This window comes from Dromaius novaehollandiae, chromosome 3 (assembly GCF_036370855.1).
Source record: "Dromaius novaehollandiae isolate bDroNov1 chromosome 3, bDroNov1.hap1, whole genome shotgun sequence".
Taxonomy (NCBI): Eukaryota; Metazoa; Chordata; class Aves; order Casuariiformes; family Dromaiidae; genus Dromaius; species Dromaius novaehollandiae.
Window position 1 is genome coordinate 72365085 of NC_088100.1, and position 23109 is coordinate 72388193.

The window sequence follows — 23109 nt, forward strand, 5'->3', positions numbered from 1 at the left end:
ATAAAGGGCATATGACTATATTGACAGTGGCAGAACAGGAAAGAGACATCTGAGGTAGAAATTAGGTGATCTGGCAGGCCATAGTCTTAGCACTAACTGCAGCACCAGAAAAACATGCCTCATTAGTTCCAAGCCTAACAGGAATCCATAAAATAGATCAGCAGCATGGACTCCAAGGCTAAAAATAATAATAATAATAATAAATAAATAAATAAAAAAGCTAAGCCCATCCAGAAGCTAAAGCCATGGGAAGCATAGGGCAGAAGCACATCAGTGCATCACATTAGCCCAATCTAACATGGCCAATGCTAAGCTACAGCCACCTTGTCCTGCCTCATACAGGCTGACCCAACACAGAGAACTTGCATGTCTGCACGACACTCCTCAGGGCTCCCCATTGTGGAACATGTGTGTAGCCACTGGCAGTGGCTCTGCTGGCCAAAGAAGCTGCAGAGAGGAAAGCAGCGGGGCCAACCTGGGTGCAGGCAAGGGCCAATTAACCCTGAGCCTGATGGAGTTCAGGTAGCAAAATTACTTCTGGACCTGCCCTGATCCTCAAAGCAGAAAAAGCTTCATTCATGCAGCACTGCCTTAATTGCCCCTGCTGGACTCAAGTTGGCTTTGCATTCCTCCTTCTGCCACAATTCATTTTGGCTCCTGAGATGGCCAAAAGGCATGAGCATACTGATTGGCAAGATGGTACTCTCCATGCACATACTGCTTCACCTTAGGCCAACCCTGATTAGACATGGAAGAAGAGAGGCCAGTTTAACACTTAGTTTGCTGTGCAAAATAAGCAAGCTGGCTGTATATATTTGTCTCATTTAGAAAGGGGGGGGAAAAAAAACCCTGTTTTCAAGAGCGCCACCCCCACATGACTAGTTAACACTTAAGATAAGCATTACCTCTTACATACACAATCATAAGCAGAACACTAACCTGTAACATGCATCTGGATACGACACCTTCAGGTACCTCAGGAAACTTCTGTCGCAGGTCATGTAAAACCTGAATATCAATTTGCTGGCTTCCTTGGGCCATTCGTATATTGCCTGATCAGGATTGTTCTTCAACAGGCAGTTCTAAGCCTTAGTAAAACGGATACTCATCTCTTCTGCCCCAGCATTTTCTGGAATAGGAAGGAAAACCTTAAGGTACTGTGAAAGCAGGCACTTTTGATGTAAAAAGTTTTTCCAATTATTAAATATAAGTCTATATTTTAGGTCAACATTTTTCCATGCCACAGCTCTGCAAACTAATTGTCCTTCAGACACTCATAACACTGAAAACTACCCATTTATAGGCACTTCTCCTAATCATTTTCCTTCTATCTTTTTACATCATTAACATTATAAAATATATTAACGAGAAGAAATACTTGATTTAGCAACGTTTTAAAATTCTTGATTTTAAAAATAGCATTTTTTGTTTGTGTATTTAAAACATTGAAGTACAAATGAGGAAAAACTACATAAAAAAAGGGAGAAAGCATTCATTCAGCTTTTGAGGATACCTACACTGTTATCATCATTGTTACTGTCTGCTATCAGAAAATTGTGACTAGAAGTTCAGTTTTCATAAATTTCAGGACTTATTAGCAATAATATAGCACTTTTTAACCTTACATACTTCAGAAATATTCTGAAATTATGACTAGAAGGAAATAACCCTGTACCACCTCAGGTTTCTTCAACTATTCTTTTTCTCCTTCAAAGGAAATGGAGTTCAGTTATGAAGATAACTATATCGCAATCGGCCAAACAACATATTTATGCAAGTTATCTATACCGGCTGTAGAATGTTCCTTGGCTTTTACCAAAAACAATTTCTAGCAATTAAGCTTGAAAGAATGCACCTATCTATATTAACCAATGGAATGCCATCTTCTCTGTATAAACAAACATAAAGGTGATCATATGATTTATTAAAAAAACCAAACAAATCAAACTCTCGTTTACTTCTTCTGGTTAACGAATCTTATCCAACTTACCAAGCATGTCTATCCATTTACTGCACTTTTTCTTCCCCGCCACTGCCTGTTCTTCTTTATCCCCTTTAATATCATCTACCTCACCTAATATTCAACATGCACTTATTCCACCACTGTCACTTTCACGTTTAGCCTTCACAGACAAGTACTACACTGGCCATTTCCCTGTGTGCAGTGTATACTGCTTCAAGCAATATTGGACTCTTGATTCCAAGAGAAATGCCCTAAAAATTGGATTGGTCTGGAAACATTCAAGTTGTTGCCTCTGCATTAACAGATCTCTCAGACCTTCCTCTCAAAGTATCTCACACATGGCTAAACAACCAATTTAAGATGCACTCAAATCAAAATTAAAATGCTCACAGAGTAAAAGTCACACTAATAATCCAGAATTATTTTTTTTTTTTTTTACTTTTTTTGGAGGGATGTAAAGAATGGGTAAGACAACTAAATTTTTGGACAAATCTACACTCCTGGTTAAGTGACAGATCATGAACGTTTTTGCTCCCTTCAGTACTCCAAAACACTAGATGTATATCATTTTGTAAAAGGTCTGTAGTAATTTGCTCTACAGATTCTTGTCTTATCTGTAATATTTTCCCTATCATTTCTCTCATGCTTTGCCCTCATTTAGCTTACATTCTATTGTTTCTTCACTGGCAAATACGAAACTACATTCAAGGACAGTGAGAGTACCACACTTTTGTTTTACACTTAAAACAGGAGATATATATCCACACATACACACACATACCTTCAGCCAGCACCTACAAACTCTAATGTAACAAGGTTTTTCTCCCACTCCAATGCACTCGAAGTCTTTATCCTCTGAGACGAAGACAATTAAATTCATTTGGGATTTAGAGAAATTATCATAAAATTTTCACACTCATGTCCTGTGTATGCACTTAGACTAGCTTCCTTTCTGAAATCAACCAAGGAGTCAAACGTGAATTTGGGAACTGACTTATTTTTCTTGGAACGGAGTCATTTGCAAAGGGAAGTCACAGGAAGCTTCTCTCTTCATTCCTTTCTTCCCTTCATCCCTGACTTGCTCCAGGACAAACTTTTGTTCCTACGCTGTGTGCTGCACTGCTTTGCAAAGCAAAGTTCTAACTAAAGTGCTAAAGAGCTCAACCATTCACTTGCAGTGTCCTACAGCAGAAAAGTGCCTTCTGCTCCTGCCAGGCACCCTGTACAGCGCTCCCTGGACCCCATTAGCTCAAGTTTTTCCCAACAACCCCCCCCCACTGGCACACACACTGTACAAAGTGAGCCTACATGCTTGTGTTTCTCTACTGCTATGCCCTAAAAGGAGACTAGGGAGAAGTTGATTGGGGAGAGTTATCCCCAGTTTTCTAGTCATCTGCTACCACGCTTACCTCATTTGTGATTCCAGTGCAGTGTAATGCAATGGTACACTATGACTTAAGCCTGAAGAGCTGGAGGAAAACTGCAAAGAACTGATGGGAGAGTGAGAAGCACATGATTTCCAATAGGGATCACAAGATAGGAGCACTGCCTTTCTACGACTGAAGTCCTGAGCCACTCCACTACAAGACCTTTGAACGCCTATGTTTTCTGCAGTCTGATATGAACTGGTGACTGGTCTGAACCACAACACTTTCAGCAATAGCTGAATCTGATCTGAAAGGCAACACAATAATCAGTTCAACTTCCTGCCAACAATATGAAAAAAGATCTGAAAAATATCAAAATATACATTACTCTTTGAGAAGTCCATATATATGTACTAGACTTGGAAAAAGAAAGGTTAGCTAATAAAATAGTGAAGACTGAAAGTACTATGAATATTCCAGGAAGCATCTGCTAATTATTTTAGTCCCATAAATCCCATCCCCTATTATATAAATACAATATATATTTAATTAAAAGCACGGGCAAGGATAGGAGCTGTTTTTTTAGAATATTCAGAGATGCTTGGATAAAAGAGAGATCACAATCCTACCCATAATTTTATAATTTATGCAATAATACAATATTCCACTCTTGAAAATGATATGACAACTTCAAAAAAACCTTTAACAGATGACAAGCATCAACAAGACTGCTAAAACAGGAAACTCAGATGATGGTGTTATTCCTTCCCAGAATACACACTATGTTTATCTGAGTAAACATTTCCAGCATCCCTTCTTTTCACGTATTTTATTACTGGAACCAGAGCAGCCAAACTCTTAAAGAGTTAGAAAGCCTGGTTCCATTCATAGCTGTACAGTTAAAAAAAAATCTGGAAAGAGGTGATTAATATGAAGATCTGGGAAAACAGCAGGCAAGACCTGATTCTGCAAGAGTTCTATTCCAGAAAATTAAGAGAGATTAGAAAACACTTTCAACACTAACAGCTGAAGTGTGACTGCAGTTCAGGTAGATATACCTTCATTAATCCTGCATAAATATGCCTTGCATATCCAAAGAGTGCCATTTCAGAGGGATAGAGAAACACTGCAGGAGACTGCTACACAAGTTCGCTGCAGCTCCGGCTATCAGTACCCAAGATCACTAATTTAAAAGTAGCATTGATATGCCTACACCAGCTGTAACATGGACAAGCAGAGGTACCACTTCATTTTGAACAACTCAAGCTATACATTTGGAAAACAACTGTTAAAAAAAAAAGGAATTGAGGCAGCAAATCTTGGCTTACACAGATGAGAAAGTCATCCTGGGCAGAGAGAAACATAAGCAAATATCTAATCTGAAACAAAAGTAGGTTTTTTTTTTTTTTTTTTTAAACTAGAAAAAGTGTCAGGCTTTTGCTGTGAACTGTTATGTAGAAATGCTACATTAAATATAACATTAGTGTGGTTAAAATACTTTAACTGTGGCAATTCCTATCCCTTACAGTCATGAAAATATTTTACATATATTCAAGTCCTGGGGAGTTCCTTTCCGCCCGCCTTCACGTGCATCTGGAGAAAAGGCTAGCGTAATGTTCAGTACGTACACACCCTGTTAAAATGATGCTAAAGCTAAGCAAATTTATATTTGCTCAGATTTTAAGCGAGCAGTTCATAAAGGTTTGGGAACAGAGTTCTGCAAGAGCTCCTGAAGTGTGGGAGCCGGCAGCAGTTGCCTGCAGCAGGGTCCAGTGGAGGAGCTGAGCTGGCTGACCCGCCAGCCGCACTGCACACTCTTCCGCCAGCTCAGTGCCTTGACCATGCAGTTGCACAAACTCTACTGAAAACTCTTATAGCAGCTCTCTGCCCTTGTCTTAGATCAACAGGGGCTGGAGATCCCTGTCCAGTTGTTTAAAATATAGGCCCTTTGACAGAAAATTTGAGCTAAGTCGACTTTGCTCCAAATTCTTACTTTTTCGGACTTTAAAAAAGGCACTCCGTGGCAGTGGAAGCAGACAGTTTTAAAAATGTATGAATGAATCAGTATTTTACTAAAAAGGCTACTCATTTCATTTCTTCAATGATTTAGAATACCAGACAAATCTGAGCAGTGGTGAAACAATGCCACTGCTCACAGGCTTTTTTTAAGCGACTATTATGAAAAATGCTCTTCTGCAGAGAAAACACAAATTAAGAAATGAAAGATTCCAACAGTTTAGCAGTTAGAACTGTACTGAAATGCTTCTCTAATTAAACTTCAAGGTAGCAAAAATCATAGTAAGCCCAGAAAGATACAGGCCTCTATTCACAGGATGAAAACCAATTTAACTTGTTTGTCTTAGTTCAGTATCAAATGCCATTTTCCCATTCCTCTTACACTAAGTAAACCATGAAAAACTCACAGCATTAAACTTAAAACAAGCCTCATATCAATCCTCCTAAAATAATTTAATTTTTCTAACCTATAAAGTAACGCATACCACAATACACTGCATCGTTATCAGAACAGTAAGTTCCACACTCTCAAACTACCTGTGCAGTAGTAAAAAGGTTTTATTTACTATTTGTATACATTTCCATCTTCTGCTTTGCCAATGTGATTCATGAAGCAACATTTTCCACTCTGAGCCTGTGATTAATATACTTTCACGACTCTTAAAACATACGTGCATCTATATCTACATGAAGAGCACAGAGAACAAATAAACGAAAATTTAAAATCTTTAAAATTGGAACATTACACATAGCTACCTCACAGCTTCATTTTAATAAAATACTTTATATATAAAATATTTATAATCCCAGCTGATTTTTCAGTGTCTGCAGCCTCGATAAATCAGACAAAGACCACTGTTTCTGAATTTACTATTAGTCTCGATCATCATCATCATCTAAGTATTATAATAATTACCTTAAACTCCAAAGATGCACTCCAAAAAAGCTTTTCTGCTTCTTCAAGAGGCATCACTGGTATCATCCAATGTTTTCAAAATGTAGTTATTTGTGAGTAGCATGCAATACAGTGTGTATGTGACAGCAGAAGAGACAGCTTATTTTCGTTTTATTATCGTACTTCCAAATTTCAGAGGCTTATCACCAAGACGTTGCATGCAGACAGTGCACGAAAAGCTAGAATTAATGCCTATGCTGTAACTTTACTAAAATTACTATGAACATATTTTTGTATGCAACTTACTGTCTTGACCACGGAAAAATACATTCAAAATCCTGTAAGTACTGCATCCACCACACCCACAAGAAAGAAAACAAAACCACACTTATTCTTTAGTTTCAATTACAAGAGGTAGCTATAAACTTCATCAATTACGTAGCATATGAAGATACACTTGTATTGTATGAGTATTAAGGTCTCATTCCAACCATCACTTAAAAATAAAAATAAACCAAAGAAGCTCTACCACAGAACTCAAAGATATTTTAAGATTATTAGTAAATTCAAATCAACCTTAAGAGAGTCGTAAGCAGCAGGACAGAATTCATCATGAGGCCTCTCTAGTACAGATAGATTAAAAATATTTTTATCCAGTTCTTGATGTTGCACAGAAACGACTCAGCATCCATCTTGCTAGATGAAGGAACTTGAAAGTTATTTTGACAGTTGCAAGTCTAAGAAACAAATGTAGTGTTGTTGTCAGCTACAGAATTCAGAATCTGGCAGCATGACATCCAGAATAAAGTTAGAAAGTTACATGTACTAGTAGAAAATAAAAGGCACAAATGCAAAAGTGAAGAGCCAAGACTGCTAGTAATACAGTGTATAAGAAAAGGGTACCAACACAAGGTGAGGCAAACTGCTGGCAGCAACATTTTGGTTTCATTCAGAGACTCAGGCATAAAACAACGTACAGAATTACAAAAGCAAACTGAAAAACCGTTCAATTAATTATCAGTAGAAGCACAGCAAAGAAATCCAGCAATGGTGACTCAGAGAGAGAACTCTTCCGACAAATGTTAAAAGTGAAGTTTACTTACAAAGGAGAGCTTCTAATTGCTGGAATGCCGTACAATACGAAATTATCATTAGAGTATTGGCCATTTACTAATCCGTACGAATACTGCTTTCAGGCATTTCAAAAGATCTTTAGCACTGTGTTTTTACACTGTTGAAGATGCATATGCACAACAAAAATCCTACTGCCCGCTTATGCCAGAAATGCTACATAAATAGAAGAATTAATTGGCAGTGTTCTTGTAAAGACTACTGGCAAGATCCCCAGATAGCTTAAAGGGCCTGGCAATTCTAACATCATGCAACATAAATGGACCTCCTGTTGAAGCTCTATTCTCTGAAAACCATCAATATGTAAACAACATGTCATCTCCCGAAGCCTACTCAGAACCACAAGTATAGAACATACATTAAACTGCTTATCTTCTTTAGTGAGGGGGTCAAAAAAGACCTCATGACAAACATGATTCAGATGCCAAATACTAGATTGTAATAATTCTGGACCAATAGCTACTAAAAAAAGAAAGGAAATCCCTTTTTTAAATCTTTCTTCTGGCAGAGCAGACATATTTGGTGGACCAGAGACAATTCTTCAAAATAAACCTTATGTTTAACGTCACACAGACTTTTCACAAAACACTAACACAAGTGTTTTTCAGAGTGAATTCAATCAATACTACTTTAATGAAATAAGTATACCTGGCAAAAACTAAAAAAAGCAGCTCACACTGTTGAATATGTTACAATCTTTTCTTACTGCAGCCTCACATACAAAGTTACTTCTATGTCATCTGAAATACCAAAGTTAATTCAGTGCAAATATTAGCATACTAACTGGATTAAACAACTTCATTTGAATTTATGATGCACTTGTAATCACTGAAATCCCATCTATGAACAGCCTTTGGAAATTCACAGACCACTGCAACAGTAAACTGCATACCCTTCATACTCCCCAAAATCAAATGAATGAAACCTTTATATCTGGCTTTATACTTCAGCTACATTCTAAATAAATTGCACAGGTTTTTCTGTACTTTCCATCTGATCACATATGAGCTGTGTTTTATGGGATTCTTTTAGGAGATGAATTGCTCTGGATCATGTTTTGTTATTGACTCACATGGCAAAAAATGCTGTAATAGTTCATCTAAAAAAAACTTATTTCAGGTACCTGGCTGTAAATATATGAGACTTACTGAAAATAGCTCTGTGAATGCAAAAACAAGAGCACATTTCCTTGTGTTATTAATGGCTGATTTTATATGTTGCATGTAAGACTGCTGTAACAGCAGCAAGTTAGGTGTAACAAGTTAGAGTACAAGACCAGTAGAGGTTGCTAACATGCCTGCTGAGATAGCAGCCAAGGGATTTCTGGCATTTTTTCTGAAAGATGCAAGATGTGCAGAAAGACAGCAGGAACAGATAAGCACCTATAAAGATGACTAGAAAACTCCTCTGCACTTATCTCAGGTTCTTTCACTAGGACTAAGTGCCCCCCCTCATTCTCTCAAACGATTCACCTATGCAATGGATACTTCAAAAAAAAAAAAAAAAATCTCTCCCCAACCCCCCTGTGCTGAGGGGTACTTTACCTCATACATTTAGCTACTGCTCCCCTGTGAGCTCACCCAAATATCTACCAAAGCACCAGAGTAATGACAAATATTAATAATTTCCCATGAACCCTGTTTTTCAGCCAGATGCCAATTCTGTTGCATGACTCAAAGTTGCTAGTTCAATCGCAGATCAACCTTAGGTCAATTTCCATTGTGCATTTGCTTGTATTAAAGAGTTTAGATTAAAAAGTATGTCAGGTATAGATATTGTTATCATTTTCTTTCTTCCAAGAAAATAAAGTTTTCTCTGATCTATACTTAGGACTAGTAATCATATCATAAGCTTATGAATCTCTGTCCAAACAGAACACCTACATGGGATCTCACTCCTCTGACATGCCCTATTCACCTCGTGCAATCTGTCTGTCCAACTTCTTACCATAATGATTTACATACCTATTTTTCCTCTCTCTCCTTCCTGTCCTCTACCTCCAAGTCCTTGTTAAATGGGGGAATGGAAACTCCCACCTTATGTGCCTATCAAACTGGGGCGGGGGGGGGGGGGGGGGGGAAAACAGGGACAAGAAAAGCCACTGCACACTCAAAATCAGGATGCATCTGATGCCATCTTACCTTACGGAAACCGGCTTCCAGCTCCAGGGAGGAGTACACAGCTTTAACTACACCAACGTCATAAAAAAATGAACAACTTGCATACCAAAAAACCAACAAAACACCCCCCCCAAAACAACCCCCCCCAAGATGCTTAAAATTAAAACTGTATGATTCTTTGAGAAACTACAGTGCCAAATACATTTAGACATTAAACAGCAAAAAATAATGAAGTCACCTTTTTCCCCACATTTAGCCCAAATATGCTCTTCCTGAACGCAGACATTTGGAGTCATATGTCAGGCTGCCTGAACACACTTTTTTTCCCATAAAATTATAATTAAGAGAAATTGTGTAAGGGAGAAAATATCGAAGCAAGAACATTTCACCATAGAGTCTCATGTTCTCTCTGCAAAAGAGATTAAGAATTGAAACGACAGAATGTAAGAGCTTAGCATGCATCACGAACACTTTAAATGCCTATCTTTAAAGAAAAAGTGCATGAATCAGTCAATGGAAACAGGATTATTTATAAAATTCCAGCAGAACTCAATTTTTTTTATAATACATTCCCGAGCCATTCTGCAGCTACCTCAAACCATTTTAACAGTCCTTGCAATATGCCTACTTAAGGTAGAAGAAATTTCCTATCAAAAAGAGAAGTTACCCTCAGTTCATTACCATCCATCTCCTAAATAAATAAAATTAAGCTCAGTACAATTAGACTGCAGTTCCCAGGCCCTTCCCCAACTTACTAAACAGTCATACTTCTACTCAGTTATTTGCGAAATCTCAACTCTGCACTGTTCTGAATCCACATGGGAGCCAGAGACAGGATATAAAACTGCTTTAGTCATATGACCATAAAACTGAAAAATTAGAATCTCAGCACAGCATTACTAAGAGTTCTCCCCCAAAACACTACCGGAATAGACTAGACCAAAAGACTGGTATCAAATAATTGATGATGGTCAGCATCAGAGGAAGATGGAAAAGTGTGATAGTTCACAGAGATAATCTGTTCCTAAAGATGACTTATTTTAAGCAAACACACTTGGAAATGATTCGTACTTTGAAGCATGAGTTGATTTTTCCCTCAAAAATTCATTAAAAATATTCATTCATAGAAATAAATGTTTATTTAACACTTTTCATAAAGTCTTTTTAACTTCTGGCCTGAATGAACATCTACTATAACGGGTCCCATAGCAAAAGTATGCACATATAAAATATTTACACAGGTTTAATCTGTCAGGTATTTCCTTGGAAACTATGAGCACTTAATAATTAGTAATTATTTTTCAAGGAAAATTAGTTAGTTGGGGTTGTTCTTTTTTCCTGTTAAGCAAATAAAAACTGGACAGTTTGTTTTTACTAAGAATTCTTTTAATTTTCACTAGGTCAGCCATGCTAAGCTATGCACATTAAGTATTTGTATTCATGGATTTTTTTATGAGCTTCTTTTTTGGGGGGGGGGGGGGGCGGAGGGTGGTACCAACAGATTTGATAAAAAACAAGGCCACTTTTCCTTACTGTGGTTCTAACAAAGAATAGCTGACTTTTTCATACCTGGGCAAAAATACATTAACAGACCTTAGACATGAGCACCTTAAACATGCTGTTTCCAAGATCAACATAAATAATTCCTCAGGAGTATGGTTTCATTAGACAAAATATATCACATCACTTATCAAGCTTGCTCCAATTTACTGTTACAGGTGACTGTGAAGTTTGACCTATATTTTCTGCACAGCATGTTTACAACATAAAAACTTGATCTGAAAGCTTTGTTTGAGATTTGCAAAAGGGTTTAATTTCCTTCTTGCTAGAGATGAGGTGGAGGTGAGGAAAGAAAAGCACCTCTAAAATGGCTAAGAATGTATTTTGAATTCTTTCTGCACTCTCAGGCCATTTAACAGCAATACTTCTTATTTGCTCTCATTTCCACTCAGTTCTTCCAAAACCATTAAAAGCTCTGCATCACAACAAATTAGCCTTCTGGTTAAGAAGAGATCACGCCAGCCCTTCAGAATCAAATTTCTCTCACTGAGTTAAAATGAAGAGGTCTGCAGGAGAAAATTCAGGACATGCTGTTTTTCTTCATTTTTATTGCCTGATAAATGCAATGAAACTGTAATTAACTGATGTCAAATAAATGGTGATCTGGTCAGCAGTCACGTGAATCTGAAAATAGAGTCTCTAATTTTTTTTTTTTTTTTTAATCTCAAGACCACTGAACACTTTGCATATCTTAAATATAGTATTTACTGGAAAAGTCTCCCTAGAAACTATCTTGCAAATCTATTCAGTTGAAACATTCTCTTCACCTCAGAAGCAACCACATGCTTTGCATGTGCCCTGCTGCACCTGTAACATGGTAGCTACGGACTGGAAGTGAAGTGATATGGAAGTGAAACAGATTACAAAATAAAAAACCCACTACATAACCCAATCAGGGGTAACTTCGTTAGCTATATTAAATGAACTCCAGATTAACTCTAAATTCTGCCTCTAAGATTCCAGTCTTAGCATCCTTCAGGTCAGTTTTACTCAGGTAATCAATTCTTGCCACCTTTGAGTAGATTTCTTCTTTTTATATGCATCTATAGATTTCTTCCCATTTGTCATCTCCCCAAGGCATGAAGCATCCATCATCAACTCTGGGGAAGTCCAAACCATAAGTATTAATCTGCACATTCCCAACTATGGTTACATCAGGTTTTTTTCACAGATTAGAAATATGAGAAAGCTGCAAGACACATTCCACGTTTTTTCCCTTCTGCACCCACAAGTTCCCACTACAGCTGCAACACAGAGCTTTCATAAAGACCACCCTCTGTGAACTCTCTGAAGTCTACTGTCAAATGTAGGTATTGGTATTTTGAAGAATATGCATTATTTCTAGTGAAACTGTTCTGAAGTTGGGGGGGGGGGGAAGGAAAGAACTTACACCAAAAATACCATTGCGTGCAAAACTGAAGATTTAGAGAAAGAGGTAGGAGAAAAATTATATATATGTATATACACATACACACACACACACATATACACATACACACACATCTTTATTTGGCCCTCCCAAAACCTGGCTTGAACACAGCGATAGAATCTACATATAAGCAATATTCATCTAATTAAACTTGTTTTTCCTCCTCATCTCAACTCACTTGACCAGATTTCCTTTAAAGTCTTAATTTTTGACTGATAAAACATTTTGCAAATGGGGGGGGGGGGGGGGAAATCAAGATCTTCCTAAAACAAAGGGATGATTTTAAAATTGTTTAAACAATTAGTTTAAACCTAACTAGGTGCTGCAGTCTTTTACAGAATCTCTGATGACAATGCACACTAATGTAAGAACAGAAGAACTACCCTACTGAGTCATACCAATGGTCATTTTAGCCCAGTATTGTCTCCAAGAGTTGCGGGTGTGTGTGTCTGTCTGTGTCCATGTCCGTGTGTGCGCACACTACTCATGAAAAGCACATGAGCCTGAGCCTTTTTGTAGCCCATTCCTCCCACATTCTCCCAGTATATACAACTGTTTGATTAAGGAATCTAGAGGGCAGGTCCCTGTCTATGCCCATTACAGACCTGTTGATTCCGAATTATCTAATCCCTTTTTGAAGCTGCTGAAATCATCTGTCTCCACAATATCCTCTGGCAAAAGACTTCAGAAATTTACTACCTGGTGTGGAAAACCCTCAAAAACTAACTCCTTCAAACCAATTGCCCTACAAGCTTCAAGTTCTCCATAGTTCTAGGGTTGCAGAATTTGGGGAGTGACAGTTCTGCATTCACTGCCTTCATGAATTCATAAGCTTTACTCGTAAGTCCTCTCACGACCCTCTCCTCTCCAAACTGACGAGCCTCAGCCTTTTAAGTCTCTCCTTGCAAGGCAGTAGCTCTGTTTTCTTGATATTTTTTAATCCACTTTCTACAGTAGCAGTATATCCTTCCTGAGATATAAGGACCACAGTACCCAGGACTCAAAAGGAAGGCTCACCAAGGCCTTACATAGAAGCAAAAAGACACCTATATCCTCAGTACCCTCCTGATGATGCCCAACACCTCTGCAGACTTTGTGGCTGCTGCTGAACAATAAGCCAATAATTCCAGCTGTCATGAATCCACAGTCTTTTTTCTGAATTGTAATGACAGTTCTGAATATAGTACCTGTAAAGATCACGAGGCCTATTACATACCAGAAGACTACATACTGCAACTTTAATCACCCTCTCCTACCCCTCATCCCCACCTATTATTTTCTTTCTCCATATGTACTTCCCTAAACATCATTAGCTTTGACAGTCTGAAGCATTTTTCCAATGTGCTACTACTTACTGGTTTGTTGAACAGCGTACATCTTGGTAAAAACTGCAGAAGAAAGCTAGTACCACGACTCAGAAAAGCGTCAAGCTTGTGATAAGCAGCATGTACAACAGACTTTGTATAATCACAGTTAACAAGTAGGGCAACAAGTGCCTGAAAGTGTTATATGGTTTATTCCCATGCCCTTGCTTTCATGAATTTTAATCACTACACTCAAGAACAATTCTAAAAAGAGCTGGCTCAAGAACAGTTTGTAAAAAAAATTCCAGTTTTTATATCTGACTTCATTTCCAATCAGATCAAAGTTTTCCTTGAACAAGTTGCCCCTAAAACTCTGCAAGTGTTCAGAGGACCTGTCAGTAATCCACTGCCAACAGCAGCAATAAAATGGATGTGAATGACAATTTCATTCAATAGCTTCAGGAACCACTACAATAGTGGACTCTGGGCCAAAAGGGGCTACTCCATACCCAAGTACACAGAAACCTATCTCAGAAGCTCCTGGCTCCAAGCACCCTCTCAATAATATAAAACCACATTCCAGTGAGAAGCAGAGCCCCAGAGTTTTCAGGCTTCTAGCTTCACCACTGAAAAACTGCAGTCCAGATGGGCCAGCTGCTTCGGAGTTACCGATCTGCATTCTAGAGTCACTAGTCACTGGAATATCGCAGGTCTGCTCAACACAGAGCTCTCCTCAAAGTTACATATAAACAATTTATTTTTAGAAGACAGTCACACAATGAATTACCAGAGGAAAAACTGATGGAAATGGTTTGAAATTGTATTTTAAAAAGCACAACTAAAAACCAAACCCACACTGAAGTACTCAAATGAGGTACAACTACCTGCTTTCACACTAAGAAAACAACAGCTTTTGTGAAACAATGCATTTATGCTTTAACACAGCCATTTTAGAGAGCATCCTTGATTACAGCATTGCTATAAAGTTTCTCACAAATGAAACTTATGCAAAGTTGTCTTAGTATATCTTAGCTTTCACTCTAAATTGAAGAGCAAAAAGTGTCATCACTTCAATTCAGAACTAAATAAAAGAAAAATACAGTTACTACGGCCTTACAGTGGGAAGGCGATCAGTGATGCACTTCAAACCTACCTAACTGGTGTATTGAGAGAACTGTCACAGTTAAATATACCAAAGAATGACCTACAGGGATGTAATAACCACAAACAACAGTTTGGAAAAGAATCTTTGATTTCATAATTGAAAGTACACTACTGTTTTTCCTATGTTGCCAAGTCATTAAACACAAAAGCATGTAAAAGACTGAAACAGCAGTAACAGTAACTTACACGCATCATACAACACTTTTCCTGTCACTTATAGTGACCTACAATCGTTCGATGTAAAACTATAACATTGTCACATTTCACAACTCTGTGGAAAAGTCTGAGAATGAACTGTGTGTCCTTTTAACTTATCCCCATTGATAGTATTACCATATTTCTTCAAAGTTTGTATCAGAACATAAGCAAGCCAAGTACTACTGTAACATGTTTTAGCTGCTTGTCAGGTAATTCTATTTGTGCTATTCATTTCAGGTTTTTCAGTCCATTGCAGGAAGCTTTGGGATGTGCCAGCACCCATGCAAATATCCGTACAGCAGCCACTGACAGCATTACAAATTTCAAAGCTTCCATTATGAAACCTAGCTTTACAGTGGTTTTGTTTATGACGAGGTTGATAGTGGTAAGACTTCTTACTGTGATCACTGATACTAAAGTGAGCACCCCTAAAAAAACCACTGAGAAGATCCATTACCCTAAAATGGTAAGCAACGTCACTCAACTTTTAGTTTATTTCGTACCTGTTTCAAACAATGCTCTTTGAAACCAGGATACATTTTTTGTTCTCTAGGTTTTATACAGCTTAAGGTAACTAGAAGTGCAGAGATGAAGGAACACAGGTGACAGACAAACTGGCTAACCTAAGATCTAACAGGGCTCTTCAGCAGTTTCTCATTACGATACACACAAAGAGTGGTATTTAAGAATGCCCAGGAATACTGCTCACATTAGTCTCGTGAAACCAACATACGTGCTTGATGATCAAGATGCTCATAATTTTCTGAAAACAATGCTGCTGACTCAGTCTGAGTTCTTTTTGAAATTCAAGAACTTATTTCCAAGATAACAAAAGAGCTGAATATTTATTTGGCTATCTTTTTGTGAAGAAGTCTGTGAAATGACACAACCACTAGGGAAATTATGGTACTTCCCAGGGAAATAACAAACTCGGAGGAAAAAGTAATATGAAATTACACCTTCCAGAAAGTTACCATTGCTCAGAATATGTTTTTAACTGTTACACAGACACCAGAAAGCCATACGACTGCAACAGTGTTAGCGACAACCTGCACGAAAGTGGCAACAATTATTCTGGTAATTTGAGGATTCAATTAGAATCTTCCAGCTCCATCCTGCAGACAAGTCTAAATGACTATTACAAAACCATCACAACATTTAAAGACCTAATTACTGAGAAGTTGAAAACTGACCATACTTTTATATTTAAACATGTAAACACTTAAGAATTATAGCCCTATCATCAGCAGCCAAATATTTTTTCCTTTTGAAGCACTACAAAGAAATATTATTTTCTAACATATTCTACCAGTTCACCTTAAACAGCTCAAAACTTTGCATACCTGAGCCCAATTTTATCATCCCCGAAGCTAGTGTTCTAACAGAACCATTTCCAGAGCTATATTTTTACACAATGTGCTCAGGGAAAAAAACATTTCAGTAAGTGCTACATGCAAAATGCTATGTTTAAATTATGTTTCAGCACCAGTAGAAAGGCAAAGCAAATTAGGAAATTTAGAAAAGAAAAAAGTTTCAAGAGAAACCAACCCTTGTGAAGAAAGCAAGGAAGACAAAGTAGGATAGAGATTGTTGCTGAAGTCAGTCCATATAACAAGTTGCTTCTATACCATTACATTACAAAAACATGTTCACGCAATCCTAGTAGTAACAAGATATGTCAATTGTTTTCTTATTCACATTAAATGTTGTGCCCTTTTTCCCCCCAACACGTGTTACATTTCCTTACAGGCAGCTCTTCTTTTCCAAGGGCAGAAACAACCGCTATTTATATATTGGCCTAAAACACTGTTATAGCTCACCTGGTGCACCAACAATAAGATATTCTGAAGCAGAAAAACTCATCCTGGGCATTTTCAAAAACAAGATGATGAAATTTTCTTACTGCTTTGACTGAAAATATGAGTTTAAGGAAAAAAATCATAAACCAAATGCCTTTCCTTCTTAGGCACAGATAACTTGCAGCCTATTTCCAGGTTTTGTGAGGAAGTTTTTTTTTTTTTAATTACTTCCCTGATAAGTTTGGAGGAGAAACAAAAAAGTCATTAATTCAGTTTCCACTTTTTATTTTTTAACCTAAGTTTCTATTTCCTTAGTGGTGCAACCCCAGTCTAGACAGTGAGTCACTTTGGCACAAGCGGGTCACTGCAATGTGGCCCAGCAAGACAGTGGACAAATACAGGAAATGAAGATCTGAAAGTCCTAATCCAACAAACCTTGGCCTCCTCCTTAATAAACTGACCTACCCAGCACAGGGGTGAGGGGGAGAAAAGGAAGGAGAGAGGTCAAGACCTGATGAAATATATTTTCATTAAGCTTCAAAATATAGACTGATTTACCTCCTTCTTCCACACCCCACTCCAGCACAAACAGGTTTTTGTTTTGTTGTTTTAACCAGAAATGTTTATATGACAACTGGGAGAGGAAAGAGGGAGGAGAAAGAAAAAAAAATAAGCACATCTTTTGATTTCGGGACTGTTGCACCTTTAACACTCTCTCCACAGTTTTCCAAAATGGCTGAGCCAATCTAACAGCCAAGAGCTGATCACGCTTCTCCCCACATTTGTGTTCTCCCCCCCCGCCCCGAAACCCACTGCTCATTTGACTCTCAGGTGAACTGTTTCACCTTACACAAGGTAAAAAACAAAATAACCTCAAACCCTGCGAAAGGAAGCAATATTTCATGGTAATACTCTGAGCCGAAATATCCTAACCTAGAATCAGAAAAGCACCTGGTTTTCCAAGAACATGACTGCTTCATAGGGAACAGAGTAAGGGAAAAAGCAGGACATGCAGAAAGCATAAAACAGCTTTTTTTTAGCAGCACTGAGCTTCCAGATCATACTTGTGCTGCTGTCCTTTTCTCTCTCCCCATTCCCGGCCACCTGGATCCCTAACTGGTTTCATCGCTAGCAGCAGTGACAGAGGAAACAAGCCGGCAGAAGTACAAGCTCAGAGTGGCTTGAACTGGTGCGGAGCCCCGCTCTGAGCACACCCTCTCAGGAGACTGGCACTGCACTTTCAGTGCTTATTGCCCCAGTCTTAGACTGGATGCTAACTCCTGCCTTTGCAACACTAATAAAGCTTGCTGGTTATGCTCACATAGCTTCTCTTTCTTTTTAGAGATAGAGGAGAAAAAAAAAAAAAGAAAAAAAGAGACTTAGCCTTCTTAGGACAATGTATTGTTTAATCTCAGCAATGGAAATTAGATAAAGAAGGTTGTTTTCACTCCCTCAAACTATTTACAGGCATAGGTTTTCTTAGGTATAATTCCAGGTTCTATACTGGACACCACAATTTTAAGAGACTAATTTGCATTCACCTCAGAACTTCCAAATTCTTATTTAAAAGATGCTGACCTTCTGCCATTCTGGTGAATTTTTTTTTTTTTTAATTATTCCCTCTGTCTTTCAAACCAGGTTAAACCACATAGGTAGACAGTTCATCTGTGGTTTAGATAGCAGATGGAACATAAAATCAGAGTGAAGAATAAAACTACCATGAAGAATATTCTGGCTACGATTTTGCCTTCACAGCCACGTTATATCAAGTACTGTTCATCATACCCTACACATTAACAAAACTCAGACCAATGCAATACCTGCATAAGTGGCTTCAAAAAAACATTAATACACTGGAGGGAGACAGAACCTAGTTGTGACAGTCTTCTGTATTATTTACAAATTTAGAGGGTGGCTCAGTCATACCATCACTGCCAAATTAAAAACAAAAATCTCTATTTTAAATAAATCTTGTTTTTAATTTCAGATATTCTGTTATTCTTTACTTATATCTTAAATTGCTGTGCAGTATTCAACTGATACACCTCTTGCAGAGCTGTCTGTATCCATAGTGACTCAAACCAGAAAAGACATTAAATATATATCCACATAAAATAGCATTAAGGTTGCAAAAATCAAGTACCCAAAAGTTAAGAAGAGTAAAGAATTAGTAACATCTCAATTAAGCCATATGATGTGTATTGGCACACACATCACAAACTCCTGCCCAATAACACGCAATAATTCTGTGGCAATGCCAGGAATACTATCACACTCTCTGAATTTAACACACTGGAATGCAACCAAAGAGACAATTTCTCTCTCCTTATCATTCTCCAGCTCATTCATCATTTTTCTTCTGTGTTTCACTAGGCAAAACATTATACTTCTGAACTATGATGTCTTTCTAAACAGTCTTACCATGTAGTCTCATTGCTGCTGTTTTCTTTAAAAACACAGCAGCAATTTAACATGCGAAATGACATGAATTTTCCCAGGTCACAGGGTCAAAGCCTCAGATTCCCCAAATCCTCAGAAGACACTAAAGAGAGAAGGATACTAACATTTTGCAAAAATTTAGAGCAAGGGCTCTTAAACCTGTGGTGGTCATACCAGTGGTGAGAGTTCTCGGTTGTACACAACACGCACAAAAAGGCCATTCAGCTTGCTCAAGCCATATTTATACAGCATTTCACTGTGATTCACAGACTACCTTGAGAACACCTGGTTTATTCAACCCCCTGCTCAGAAGAAGAGTGTTGGAAATCAGAATTCCTGAGCACTCTTACTGGCTTTAGCAGGGTTATCATCTGCTTAAAGAAAAGCAAAAAGACAGCTTGAGCAATAGCATTTTGAGCAAATCTGTAAGCTATTATCAGTTTAGAACAGTATGATTTAAGAGCAAAATAAACTCATCACATATCTTCAGTGTTCCTTCTTCAGTTACCTGGACCTAAAAATGTACATTACATGCCATGTACAAGTGTAGTTTGAAACTCCTGTGGTGGAATCTGTGATCCTGTTTACATGGAAGTCATCACTCAAAGCATTAAAATGGATCATCACCAACCAATAGCTGCGTGTTTGGACTGTCAGTACACTGCGTTAGGAAAGAACAAGCTGTTTTACTTCCCTTGAGCTATCATGACTATATTCTTCCTTACCACACAGTTTTTTGCTTTTCAAGCCACTGAATTCCCATTCAAAGTCAAAGACTTCATTACCACAAACTAAATCCTTTCATTCACATGTCAATGCAGAAATGAATACAGTAAAGTTTAAATTACTTGACTTGCATTTGTAACTCAATACTATTAATTAACCAGCTGATTAAGATTATACTGTGGTACTCTCAATCCTTGAGCATCAAGAAGCTTCTTTATGAGAAACTAAATGAACCACATCAACATCTTTAATATTTGTAATTTAAGCAGATTTATACCGGACATGGTTTAATAGCTAGGACAAGATGCATTTAAGGCAGTTTAAGGGCATGTTTCTCCTAAGGACAGGATCCCACTTCTCTCTCCATTAGTACCTGGACTGGGCATTTCCACTTTGTCCCTTCTGCAAACACTTGCATGAAGCACGAAAAAGTTACATAATTCTTCAGAACAGATCTTAACCAAAAAAAAAAAAAAAAAAAAAATTACTGGTAGACTAAGTTAATTCTAAGCTAGATCAGTTTCCCAGTCTTGTTCATTACATTGCCATGCAAACATTGTGCCAACTTGAGCAACAGAGATTGGAAGCAGCAGTGCCAGCTGAAACCATTCTGAGAACTATGATCTGAAGATGAAAAACTATTTCAAGGAATGCTAATAATACTTGTCCTCTTCCCTGCTGTTCTCCCCTAGAGTAAAAAAGAATATTATTTAATGCCAAAGAAATAAGCTTTTAGAATGTTTTTTTGAAAAGTACGCCTAGCAAGGTAGGTACTCTAATCTCATTTACATTCCAAATGGAAGGAATACAAATTTAACACTTAAAGAGCTTTCAGCTAGTATTTCCAACCTTAGCTGCAGTATAAATTACATGCAGAAGACTAGCAAAGAGTTTTTTAGAAGTACAATTTTTTTTGGGGGGGGGGTGAGGGAAGTAAGGGTAGGGGGATTAGGGGGAAACTGATGCCCTTCTTTAAATTTAAAGCTCCAAAACTACTTCCAAATAACAAAACACAAACAGTTCTACTTCATATATACCAGGCTTTAGAAAGTATTCAAACAGTTGCTAAGCTGCAGCAGGCTATGGGCATCACATCAGATTTTAATGTTTCACCAACTGTATGTTAGAGAAAGTTTTGCAAAATCATTTATCAAAATATTTTCTCAAAGTAACTATTTGGCCAGATTTCAATACAAGTACAGTCTGAAAACCTACCAACCAAACACTACAACAATCACAACAAACACAAACTGTTAGTGTCAGGAGTAACACTTATCTATGTTTCAACAGTCTAAAGTAAAAGAATATATAATCAAAGAAAAGTCTTTTACATTTTGGCAGTGTGCTTTTCCCCTACGGACAGAACAGGCTGTCCCCACAAACTAGTATTTACCAAACGTGGCTCAACGATCAAATTACACCTTCTCTGGCATTCACCAAGAAGCGAATGCATGTGTCACAAAAAGCCACAAGCAATCCAACAAGTTTAGAGTAACTCCAAGTGTTCTCTTTATTTTCCACATACTCCTTCAAGAAAACGCTTTCAATTCCACATTGTTTATGCAAAAAGCATAAACTTTCTTACTTATTATCCAGATCTGTATTTTAAGAACAAATCATTTCAATTAGCTCAAATAATATAATATAAAGTAATTTAAATAATCAGTCCAGGATAGTAATGACACTGATCATAATGTGTCAACGAAGCAGAAATTCAATTCACACTGCCGAACACAGACAACGATTTATGGCAAAAATGTATTTGCAGAAAAGAAAGAAAAAATAGCTAAAATTGGGATTGTGCTCATCCAGATCAAGGACTCCACAGGTAACATCCATTACACTTTTTCTAAGGACTCATAGCTTTCTTCTGTTAACTAGATGCTGACATTTATTTTAAGGTACTGATACAAATTAGTCATCTTAAGTTTTGCTAAAACACTTCAGGCTTTAAATGAAGGTGTCCCCCCCCGCTCCCCTCCAAAAAAAGAAAACATCACTTTAAAATATTTTCAGCTGAAAAATCTACTGGCTTGGGTAGGAATGGAAGGTGGCTAGTCAACTACGTAAGTGTTTTCAGTTCAATTCTTCAAAGTAATTTCAAAACTAATGAGCTAGACTACTTATCAATGCCATGCCTTCCCTTTTTGGGGAAACAACAGAGAATATCCTCTGAAAATATATGCCCCAAATCTCTATGAACCTTTTCAAACCAAGTAAAAAGGCTGCTCAGTGTTGTAGCTAAAAACATACAAGCGCCTGTGCAGCCATTATTAGATCTGTCAGCTGTCCTGCAGAACCACCAGAGCCCCTGAGGTATCTTAGCCAGGGAGGGACAGAACCACCTCGAGGTGACTTTGTTCTTTCTGATATTCAGTTTCCAGACTGCTTATGAGAGATCAAGAATGGTGACATGGACTGTGAAGATCCCCTACGAGAAGGCATCCGATACCCTATGAGATATGAGACCTGCACAGGTAATTGTCCAGCAGTAATAGTCAACTTTGCGTGCTCCTTTATTAATGAGGAGTTGAGACATTTACAGTGAAGTTACATGAGAAAGCTGAGATGACTGAAAGCCTCGGCACCACAAGCCGCCTGTCTTTCTCCCTTCGCTCTGATCTCAGACATGCAGTTCTGACACCTCTCCTGCTCCAGCTATGATACTTGCTAGGGTTTGCCCTATGCCAAATTCATGCCATTAACCTATCGGAAGATGATACCCTTCTTTTGCTGGATTATGTTTAACACTTCAGCAGTAATGATCTGTGTTGGGTACATTCACTCTAAATGCATCCAGCGGATAGTGGGGCACACTGGCAAACACTGGCACATAAAAAGCCTGAAATCGGGATGTTCTAAACTCAGACATGCCGTTCCTAAACTGAGAGGAACAATGAAAGAGACTGACATAAATTATACTTGCTTTCCAAGAATCATTGTTAAAAATCTGAATTGTGGCCTGAAAGTCTGACTAGACCAAAAGCTGAATTTGGAT

General features: G+C 37.9%; 1 protein-coding gene across 2 annotated transcripts in view; it reads right to left on the reverse strand.

Annotated features, from left to right (window-relative positions):
• Positions 1-23109, reverse strand: part of TAB2 (TGF-beta activated kinase 1 (MAP3K7) binding protein 2) — a 72073-nt gene that overhangs the window by 20267 nt on the left and 28697 nt on the right. For both annotated transcript variants that reach the window (XM_064509181.1, XM_064509182.1), the window contains one exon: positions 940-1129. In XM_064509181.1, coding sequence (XP_064365251.1) covers positions 940-1041 — 102 coding nt within the window. In that variant the 5' untranslated portion in view covers positions 1042-1129. Of the gene's footprint in view, positions 1-939; positions 1130-23109 lie in introns of those variants that run through there.